This window comes from Theobroma umbraticum, unplaced genomic scaffold (assembly GCF_002168275.2).
Source record: "Theobroma umbraticum cultivar Fairchild unplaced genomic scaffold, ASM216827v3 scaffold_50.0, whole genome shotgun sequence".
NCBI classification, from domain to species: domain Eukaryota; kingdom Viridiplantae; phylum Streptophyta; class Magnoliopsida; order Malvales; family Malvaceae; genus Theobroma; species Theobroma umbraticum.
This window is the reverse complement of record NW_018397261.1, coordinates 4,231,116-4,241,872: the sequence shown is the minus strand read 5'-3', so window position 1 is coordinate 4,241,872 and position 10,757 is coordinate 4,231,116. Positions and strand designations below refer to the sequence as shown.

At 35.2% G+C, this 10,757-nt stretch overlaps 2 protein-coding genes across 2 annotated transcripts; one reads left to right on the top strand and one right to left on the bottom strand.

The window, feature by feature from the left end:
* Positions 1 to 2,979: 2,979 nt before the first annotated feature.
* On the top strand, positions 2,980 to 8,099 carry LOC110417471 (Protein kinase superfamily protein). Its single transcript, XM_021429823.2, has 7 exons — positions 2,980 to 3,593; positions 3,689 to 3,973; positions 5,182 to 5,499; positions 6,245 to 6,472; positions 6,743 to 6,843; positions 6,928 to 7,051; positions 7,542 to 8,099. The coding sequence occupies exons 1-7, from the start codon at positions 3,225 to 3,227 to the stop codon at positions 7,887 to 7,889; spliced, it is 1,773 nt and encodes a 590-aa protein (XP_021285498.1). The 5' UTR covers positions 2,980 to 3,224; the 3' UTR covers positions 7,890 to 8,099.
* Positions 8,100 to 8,267: 168 nt separating this feature from the next.
* Positions 8,268 to 10,599, bottom strand: MAB1 (Transketolase family protein). Its single transcript, XM_089783784.1, has 6 exons — positions 10,557 to 10,599; positions 10,265 to 10,392; positions 10,116 to 10,181; positions 9,686 to 9,810; positions 9,430 to 9,544; positions 8,268 to 8,883 (listed from the first exon to the last, which is right to left on the bottom strand). The coding sequence occupies exons 1-6, from the start codon at positions 10,597 to 10,599 to the stop codon at positions 8,839 to 8,841; spliced, it is 522 nt and encodes a 173-aa protein (XP_089639910.1). The 3' UTR covers positions 8,268 to 8,838.
* Positions 10,600 to 10,757: the final 158 nt, after the last annotated feature.

The window sequence follows — 10,757 nt, the reverse complement described above, 5'->3', positions numbered from 1 at the left end:
ATATATATATATATATATATATATATATATGCTCCCATCCTACCTAACTTATCAAAATTTTTTTTAAAAGCAGGGTGAATCAATGGCTGAATTTCTAGAAGAAGGGTGAATCAAGGAATTTAACTTTGAGCCAGGTAAAAACTTACATGAGAGACAAATGATTGTAAATCATAGTTATTAAATTAAAATAAATATTGTGTGCCGAAATTTTATTTTTTAATATTAAATATTATATCATATATATGATAAAAATTTTAAAAATTAATTATAATAACATTTATATATGAAAAATAAAAAAATTAAAAAAAATTATAATTTTTAACAAAATTGAAGATTATAGGATACAAATTGAAAATATGATTTTTTTTAAATTTAAACATTTAACATATTCCTTAATAATATAGATTTTTAAATAAAATATATATTTTATATTAATTTATTAATTAAAATATAAAAAACATTTATCATGTTAAAATTAAAAAAGAATTCAATTTTTTAATATTTTTTTAAAGTCTCAAGATTGAAATTCATAAAATAAAATTTTCATGTTTCAACTAAAAATTAATAATAATAATAAATAAAAATTTAATAATTAATTAAAATTAAATTTATAAAAAATTATATCAACTGTATCGTAATGATGCGTCTATGTAAAATACGTATCGCATATCATATAATGTGTTTTCGATATTTAATTAAATAAGATATAATTATAAATATGTATATTTTTTGTTAATATTGTGATATATTATATGATAAGTATCACGTATCATACGGTAATAATAATTATGTTATGAATTCGAATAGCAGATGAAATTTTAATTTTTTCTTTCTTTCTCCAAGGAGAGCTAACAATTTCCCTTAAATATATCATTTCATATTCGAAAAGCAGCCAGAAATAGATTCAGGAGTTATTGAATCCAGTTAAAATTGTTGTTAAGGTGGAGTACCTCCGACAACCATCAGTCTTCATATTTACTGCTTTCAACTCCATTATTTCTAGCAGACAAGCAAGCCCCATATCATGGCCCCAACATCACACTCGTTTCCAAGAACTGCTCCAATTTCTTCAACATTAGTTGGGTTAATGTTACAAATGCTGGGTTTGGAAGCAGAAAAAAAAAAATCTAAACAAGTACTCTATATTTATTGACTAAACCTTTAACAGTTTGTTCTAGTTTCGTTCATATCATGGCGACAAACATGCAACTTTCTAGGGGAAAATCCAAGCTGGCTAGCTAAGCCAAAAGGCTACCAAAAGGATGTCTTGCGACTCTCGAACTCTTTTTAATCAGGTATATCTAATGCAACCGAAGCATAGAATTGGGAGGTCAGACGAGCAAATGCCAGTCTTCTGTAGACATGAACGAAATCTACACTGAAACATAACTGTGAATTTGTCATATAATAAAAAACAAAGCATGCTGCCAGTGCCATCCCATGGCTGACAGTGGTGACTTTTGGACATTTTTTCTGTAGCTCACAATAAATGCAACTTAGACCATCTTTAAAGAGGTTCAGTGTGGTAGGTGTAGCCACAACCAGAACACTTTTTCCTCTCTGCACCCTGATTTACTAATACTTCCAGTTTTTTTTTTTTTTTTTACTTTGAACCTGGAAACCAAGCTCAAGCTAGTTCACTGTTTTTTGACGAAACATCATTCACTAGAATTAACTCAACAATTTTTTTTTTTAAAATTTTCGAGCTTGTGATGTCTGAAAGATGATGTTCATTTTTAGTTGTTGGATATAGTTGAGGACCTGGCATGTAATTTGGGTCTTTTTTCCCTTTAATAATTCTGCATGATTGAAAAAGTTGTGCATGAAGCTTGGCAGTTCTTGAAGATTGACTAGTGTTTGCTCTTTCTATACAAGTAGGAAAAGAAAAGAAAAGAAAATAAAAAGGCAAAACCCACTAGATAGTAATCATTAGTACCCTTTATTAAAGTGGATGAAACCGTATTAATTATCTAACTCTCACTCTAACCAATTCAACCACTACTTAGTCTTAATTCAATCATCTAGACAGCAACTGAAATTTTTTTAATACTATTCTCTTTGGAGCATTTTCTTTATTAGAATTTCTAATTCTCACTTTATTATTTTGTTTAAGTAAACAAAATATGAAAAATAAGAGTTCTTTTACTCTCTCTATGTCATTTTTTTTTATCTTGGAATAAACAATGTAATTAATCTTCTATAAGAAAGAACGGTATAATTAAGGACACTCACTTGAAATCTAATGAATTTGAGACACATTTAAATACTTATAATAATAAAAGTGGCCATAATATCCATTTTGTCTTTTCAAGTGATTATTATGATAAGAACTATATTTAGTACATTTATTATCAAAAAACTTGAGAATAAATATTAAACCAATCATCATATCTTTTCAAAAATTATCCCTTACAAATCTCAATCAGTCGAATTAAATTTTAACGTAAACACTTCATTAATCTCGTCTTTTTAATGAATTGAAAGAAATAATTCATATAGGTAGTTAATACACTGATAAAAAAAAGTTAATGACAATTTCATTTTTTTGTTGAATGATGGAATTCTCGGACCTGTTATCATATTTATAAAAATAAGGTAAAAAAGTGAAAAAACATGAAAAGTTTGTTGTATGTTTATTGATTAACAGTATACTTTTGGAATTCAATTTTTAAAGGAAAAGGACAACACTTTCCATGGGATTGTAGCTCTAAAGGAGAAAAAAAAAGGGGAGGACCGCAAATGAAGACTTCGCCATGTCCTTGGCTCTGGCAGGATCATGCAATGTAATTTGTACTCAAAAAATTTTTTTCATTTCCTTTCTTTATTTTCTTTGTTTTGACTTCTCAATCCCATGACGTCACCCTTTTTTTTTTACCGCTGCGTGGCAATTTCATAGTTTTGCCTCAAGTCCCAGCCCTATTTTCAAAGCCTAAAATAAATATTGAAAAATTGAAATGAACAAATAAACCAGGGCTTTCACTTGCTTCAGTGTGTCAGCTAAGCGAAGATACCTTTGCCTTCTTCGCGGGTTCTCTATCTTTATGGTTTTTTTTTTTCCTCTCTCTCTCGGGATGTCGCCTGAAAGTTAGAAACAAAAACCACCATTCGTGCTCTCACTCCTCTATACGCCGTCGCGTTTAGTGTCAGGCTTTTTTTAGCTAAAAGCCGCTAGTAGTTTTCCGTTAATCGGAGTATATTATCCCCCATGCATTTGCCTTGAGAGAATGGGTTGCGTCTTCGGCAAGCAATCACAATCATCATCATCGGGTCGCCGGCGGAGCAACACCGCAGCTCCACCACATCCTCCTCGTTCTCGTCGTCGCCGGAGCTCCGACGAGTCTCCCACTATAGTTTCAGTCACTGATGCCGTTGACGGCGTCGTGGATGTGAAAGAGCCAGAGACACCGAGGCAACAGCAGCAAAAAGCAAGACACACCGGTGATTTCGAGGCTAGAATTCCGGCGCCGGAGAGACGGCGACCGCCGCCGGACCTGAACCAACAAGGTTGGCCTTCATGGCTGATGGCCGTCGCTGGCGAAGCCATACGTGATTGGACCCCAAGACGTGCCAACACCTTTGAGAAGCTTGACAAGGTATCAACTTTCTGACAACTTAAATTAAAAAGCTTCGCTTTTTCAACAATCATTTTTATTTGAACAATTTTGGATTTTTTTTGTTGGGTTTAAAGATTGGCCAAGGGACTTACAGCAACGTGTACAAAGCTAGGGATCTACTAACAGGGAAAATAGTGGCATTAAAGAAGGTTAGGTTTGACAATTTGGAGCCAGAGAGTGTAAAGTTCATGGCGAGAGAGATTCTTGTCTTAAGGAAGCTTGACCATCCCAATGTAATCAAGCTTGAAGGTTTAGTTACTTCAAGAATGTCTTGTAGTCTTTACTTGGTTTTTGAATACATGGAGCATGATCTTGCCGGCCTCGCTGCCTGCCAAGGAATCAAGTTCACTGAACCTCAGGTAGAATCCTTTCTTCAAATGGGTTGTTAGTTGTCGCTGATTACTGCTTGTTTTCATTGTTAATATTGATTTGTGGTGGATTTTGTAGTTAATTTAGGTGGGTGCTTTTTGAGTGTTGTTTTATTTTTGCGGTTTAGATTCGTTCCATATTTCGCTGTTGCTCGTCTAACTAAGATTTTGGGACTATATAATTGTTGTACTTTTTTGTTTTGCTTGTTGTGGGCTTTTGATTTTACTCTTAAGTATTCCTCTAGCTACTTGGGTCCCATACCTATTGGTTTTGAAATCCAAATTTGTGTCTTTTGAGCTTTTTATATATCTTATTTTTGGAACTATTTTTCGGTATGCAGATTCATGGAAATTTCGTGCTTTACATCAATTTTTGGAGTTGATTTCCAATTCTTTTAAACTATTCCTGTATTTGGACAATTTCTAGATGGAATGAATGAGAAATGACAAGGAAACAAAAAGGCTACTTTTTTAGATGCCTAAGAGAACTGAAACCTCCATTCAATTTTTTAAATGTTAGTTAACAGTATAGCTCTTAACTATCTTCATGTTTCTGGAAATTGAACAAACTGGTAAAGTTGTAAACAGATGACTCACTACCAGTTTACTCCTCTGATCCTCCATTCCTTGGCAGCGAATAGGAAATAGTAATTGTTTCCTATAATTGTGTTGATGAATATCTTGGTTTTTCAGATGTTTATGGCAATGATTCACACTATGCAAGGCTGCAATTGTGATGTTCCTCCAACTTGGTGGTTTGCCACCTTTATGAAACAAATTTCTTGGAAACAAATATTTCTATTTAGTTAAATTTAGAAGCATATAAGCTTTTAGTCATTGGTTGTTTGCTTGAGAAGGTCTGTTATGCTGAAATTAGATTATTTGTTAGATGATTTGAAAAATTGCTGAGAAATGGCATTAGTGTGTAATTATAATGCTGTGTATGAAAGTACTTCTACGAGTGAATTAGAAATAATCAACCCTTGGAATGATAATCTAAAATTAAATGCTTAACTTCTAGATGGAATTGAGTTTAATTAGCAACTTTCAGTAAGATGATAGAAATTCTCATGGAAGGCTGGTTTTGGCTTCTGGCATTATGCATTTGTAATTGTCAGTGTTTCTGTAATGATGTTTATGTGGCTGTAGATGTGAAATTTAGATGATCAATTTGTTTTGATGCATCTTTCCTCTGGCAGGTAAAGTGCTATATGAAGCAATTACTTTCTGGGCTAGAGCATTGCCACAAACAAGGTGTTTTGCATCGTGATATCAAGGGTTCTAATCTGCTTATTGACAATGAAGGGATTCTAAAAATTGCTGATTTTGGACTGGCTACCTTTTATGATCCTGAGCAGAAGAAGCCCCTGACTAGTCGAGTAGTCACTCTCTGGTACCGTCCACCTGAACTGCTTCTTGGGGCAACTTATTATGGCGTTGGGGTAGACCTCTGGAGTGCTGGCTGTATTTTGGCAGAGCTGCTTTCTGGGAAGCCAATAATGCCGGGAAGGACAGAGGTACTAAATTGCTCTTTCTTTTTTGTTGATCTTCTCTTAAAAGTCTCGGTTATTCTTTAATCCTAACAGATCTTTGGTTTCTGTGAATCTGGTGGAATGTGAGTTGTTATCTGCGGTGCAAGCCCTCATGAAACTATTCTTAGAAAGATTTGGTCTTCTGTGTTGCTTGCTGTATTAGATTTCAGTTTGTAGTATAGTAATGCATAGAGTCATTCACTACCCAGTATGGATTGAGTTTTAGATGTCTAGAAACACATTATGCTCTGGATTGGGACTTCTGTTGGTAAAGCTGTTGAAATTGAACATGTAGCAGCTTTTAATAAGCTAATTCTGACTGGTCTTGCCTTGTTCTTCAGTAACTAGTGCCGATTGACGACAGAAAATAATGCTTGCGATAATTCTAGCCTAGAATTATCTTAAGCATATTTTTGTAGAATTGCTTAAAGTATACATTTCTAGGTGATTTATTCTTTTTCCTTCCTTTCCCAATTTCATGTTGAGCATTGTTGGAGAACTGCCATTATCAAGTTAAATGAATATATTCTTTGGTTATGATGTCTGATTATTTAAGAGTACATCACTCTTTGGGCAGTCTAAAACCTAAATACTCTGGTATTTGTTTCATAACTAGTATTGCTTCTATTTGTTATGATTATGTAGTGTATTTTTTTTGTATCTGTTTATATAGAGTTGTCTCTCTCTCTCTCTTTTGTTTTGGCTCACATCAGATTTATTTCCTGCTTAGGTTGAACAACTGCATAAGATATTCAAGTTATGTGGATCCCCTTCTGAGGAATATTGGAAGAAATTCAAATGGCCTAATGCAACACTCTTTAAGCCACAGCAGCCGTACAAACGCTGTATAGCGGAAACTTTCAGGGATTTTCCATCTTCTTCTTTACCTCTAATTGAAACTCTTCTTTCAATAGACCCTGAAGAGCGAAATACTGCCACTGCAGCTCTTAATAGTGATGTGAGTTGTATCAGCTTAGTTAATGCATCTCTCAAGCAAATCAGTATTGTGTTGTACCTGTAATCTTTATTATATATTTGAAGATAGCTTTATAAATTATATTTCTAGATAGCCAGACTAGGTATATATTTGTACATTCCAACGACTTGCATGATGTTTAGCTTGCATTATTATATATCTATTGTGGAATACATGATATTCTGTTCTCTCCATTGGCTTGCTGCGTTATCTATAAACTAGTTTGTGAAATATTTGGTTTGCCATTTGCAGTTCTTCACCACTGAACCATATGCTTGTGAGTCATCAAGTTTACCAAAGTATCCTCCCAGTAAAGAAATGGATGTAAAATTGAGAGATGAAGAAGCAAGAAGGTTGGCTGGCTTTCTTTTTTCACCTTTTCTTTTTTTGCCAGTTTGGCTATATGCTGGTAGCTGATAAACATATTTCCTGTATAGACAAAGAGGTCTAGCCAACAAAGTTAATGCAGTTGATGGAGCCAGGAGAATAAAAGTTCGTGAACGTGCTAGTCGGGCAATCCCAGCCCCTGAAGCAAATGCTGAGATTCAAGCCAACTTAGATGTGCGTGGGAGCTTTTCTCTTATTCTGATCTTTTATTTATGCATTTTACTGCTTTATTTTTATATCACTTGCTTGAAAATTTGGCTGGATGATGAAAGACAGTCTAATCCAACTTCAAATGACACCGTATACTTGCCAAATTGCACCCTGTTAAGTTCAAGTTGCATGTTGTGTTGATTTTGGAATTTCTCACAAGTGAAGTTTCCCAGCTGCTTATTTCTTGCCATGGAATAAATTACTCCAATTATGAATATTAGCTGTATGTTAGTTTTATTAGTTGCATTAGTTTTTATGTGCCGTAAACCTACAAGTATTAGTTGCTTAGCATTAAACCTATGGTCCTCAGTTAAATTTTGGCTTTGGTGGGTACTGTTGAATTTTGAAATACCTTTCTGTTTGATTGCCTTTGTTCCGTTTGTGGCCACGGTTTTTACAAGCTTCAGTCACTCTGAATTTGGTGGGGATACTTGTTTGTTTGCTGGTTTTACAGAAATGGAGAGTCATGACACAAACAAACGTCAAGAGCAAGAGTGAGAAATTCCCACCTCCCCATCAAGATGGAGCTGTTGGGCATCCAGTAGATACATCACAGAAAGGTCCTATATCATTTAATGCGAGTGACACCTCTTTCAGCTCATCGATTTTCACCTCCAAGTCATCTGGATCTGCTAAAAGTTCTGAGCCTGGGAGCGGTCCTTCCAGAAGAAGGAAAACCAAGAGAGACCCCCCTAGGGCTCCATCTCGAAAGTTCATCCGAGGTCTCAAACCATCCTCAATAGGCCTATCCGTGGATATGCTATTTAGGGGTAAATCTGAAGTCTTCCGTAGCCAGAATTAGAATAGTATTACAAGTTTATAAAATTCCTTTTTGTGTGGAGGTGTTCATTTTCGTTCCGTAACTGAAAATGCATTTTTCCCATTTATTTTCCTCCCCCGACCCATTTATTTGTATCTGATCATATAAATATCTGGTGTACAAACCACGCCGCCGCCATCCCAAATGATTTGGTGTATAATCTGCCAATGCAGTTCCACTTTTTGTTGTACAGTTTTTGGATGATAGTGGTGCTACTTTTTCGAGTGGAAGTGGCTTGTGGCTTTTCCTCGAGTAGGTTCATTGTGCGTTGTGATGTTGCATAACTAAACCCGAAGAAACTACTGACCAAAGACTGCCATTGCAGGGAGAAATTGAGTACCGTAATGGAGATTGGCCTCTTTCTGTTCCAATGACACTTGATATCTAAAGCTGCTCGGCTGACTCCGCAGCTTGACTCTTTGCGGATCGTGTATCTAGAAAATTCAAGTAAAAAGTTGGCGTCTTTTCTAGTTCGTCTAGATTTATGCGCCCTGCCAAAAGGTTCTCCAATCATTAATTGGAAAACTTTGTGCCCATTATTCTCCTCAAGGCCTAAACACAAATATATGAGATTGTCAACGTTGAGATACATCAACCAATTGTATATATCAAGAGATGTAAGTATCGAATCGGTTCAACAACGTCGAGTGCTACACTTCTGCTGTAAACACAAAAATCATTAATTCCATGCTCATTTCAGCATCCAGCAGTACAGCGTTCCCCCAAGTTAGAGTTATTCTCTCTTAAATTTGTTAAGAATATGTTACGTTGTTTTATTTTTCCTGAATTGCTGTTTCCTGATTGTATTGAATTACCTTGAGTTTTCTGAATGAAAAACTTTTGAGGGTCAAAAAATAACCCAGACTCACAGTGGTTTTTATATATAGCAATTAGCAAAGGACGTCAAATCCCAAATGAAGTTTGCTGCCATTCAAACTGATCTGTAGCAAGTTCTCCTTGCAGCACGTTCCTCAACCTGTAAAAGGCAATGAAGAGAGAGAATATCAGAGGAATGTTTCCTGATTACACTTGCTTCAACTTCTGTGGCTAAAGCCATCAAGAAATGGATACATCAGTGTACCAAAAAGAGATCTTTTTTTGAACCTAACAAGAACATACTCCAACTAAAATATTTCCAGGCTGCTTTTAATGTTGCATTCAGATTCAGGTTACCTCTAGGCTGACATGCCCATCAGAGCCAATCATTTTATATGAAGGTTTCTTTCCTACTGAGCATCTAGAGTTGAAATTTCTTTATGTTTACTTTTAACATTCTTAACAATCCAAATATGAGACATATAGATCAAAACGTGCTAAAAAATATCAACAGGAAAATATAGAGTAAGCCATCTTAAGGAAAATTTCCAATCTCCACTAATGTTTGTGTTTGTGGTTCTATAATAGTTTATCATCAGAAAAACTCACTGAGATGAGATCTTGAACAATATTTAAAGGCAACACAGGAGCTTAAAGAACAAACAGTCTTAGGAATTGTTGAAGGAGAGTGAATGTTAAACATGACCTGTGGAACAGCCATCCTCTCAAGATTTGCAGCATAAGGCATGGGAACATCAGCAGCAGCAATTCTCTCGACAGGTGCATCTAGAAACTCGAAACTCTCCTCAACAACAGATGCGCTGCAGAAAGTAAAATGTTTTACAATTAAGTACCAATACAAAAACTACGAAAGCAGAAACACCTCTTAAAAGACAACTCAAGGAAAGGGGAAAAAGATAAACATAACACATATATGTATTGCACAAAGGGAGGTTAATTACCAGATCTCAGCACCAACACCATTTTGAGGAAACCCTTCTTCCACAGTTACCAGTCTGTTAGTTTTCCTCACAGAAGTATTAATTGTTGCTCTATCAAGGGAACGAATTGAGCGCAAATTTATAACCTGTGTTATGATAACAGCATTCATATATAGATACATTCACATATAATGTCTATGCTTCCTCAACTAGTCAAGTAACTCCACTACTACTCTAAAAAATCTACTTCTAGTTAACTCAACACTTATTCCCTCCTTGGCAAGCATATCAGCGGCCCAGAACCCATTATACTTAAGTTAGTACCAGAAGAGAAAAGACATAGGCATTTGCATGGATAACAAAAATGAGAAACAATTAGCATGCTACATTCATATGATCTACAATTTCTTGTCTGACCATCTTTTTCGGAAAAAAGTTGGGAATGACAAACCTTGAGAACATAACCAACCATCTTCGAGAAAGCAGTAATAATTACATCCTTTCCTTCTCGTTCTATCTGTTACAGCATAAAGCCACAACTATAACCAATATTACTGATAATTAAACTTAACATCAAAGAAAATGTTCAAGAAAGAGTACCTTAGCTTTCCCTATGGGAAGGCAAAAACTGGAATCAAGAGCTTCTGCTGAAACAGGAAAAGACTCGCCATATCTACAGTATGCAAAAACATCAAGAATAGAAAAGCAAACATTAATCAAGCATAAAACTACTTACAGCAACTCGCATAACAATCCAATTAAAACATCCCATTTCATTAATAAATCCTAATTTGAGGTACCAAAAAGGTTAAAGCTTCAAGCGTTTTCATGGAAAAGGAGAAGACCAAGACTTTCTGACTTAGTGTTAGTCAAAAGGTAAGTGGAAACGCACAGGCATTCCCAGTACTCGTCTCTCCGTACAAGTAACTTTTCATTCCCCGTTCCCACTCTTCTCGGATTCTCTTTTATTTTCTAACTAAAGCGTTCCCTTCGTCAATAAGTTTTCCTTCCCACCTTGGTTTCCTCTACGCCATATCTATAGTCTTTCACCTCACTAGAGAAACAAAGCTATTTTTTTCATTCAAGCTCACTA

Bases quoted from the DNA above. Each gene is read 5' to 3' on its own strand.
- LOC110417471 (XM_021429823.2), top strand. From the start codon at position 3,225: ATGGGTTGCGTCTTCGGCAAGCAATCACAATCATCATCATCGGGTCGC. The intron at 3,594-3,688 runs GTATCAACTTTC...TTGGGTTTAAAG, and splicing joins CCTTTGAGAAGCTTGACAAG to ATTGGCCAAGGGACTTACAG. The intron at 6,844-6,927 runs GTTGGCTGGCTT...TTTCCTGTATAG, and splicing joins AGAGATGAAGAAGCAAGAAG to ACAAAGAGGTCTAGCCAACA.
- MAB1 (XM_089783784.1), bottom strand. From the start codon at position 10,599: ATGAAAAGTTACTTGTACGGAGAGACGAGTACTGGGAATGCCT. The intron at 10,182-10,264 runs GTACTCTTTCTT...ATGCTGTAACAG, and splicing joins TTCCCATAGGGAAAGCTAAG to ATAGAACGAGAAGGAAAGGA. The intron at 8,884-9,429 runs GTCATGTTTAAC...TGCCTTTTACAG, and splicing joins AGAGGATGGCTGTTCCACAG to GTTGAGGAACGTGCTGCAAG.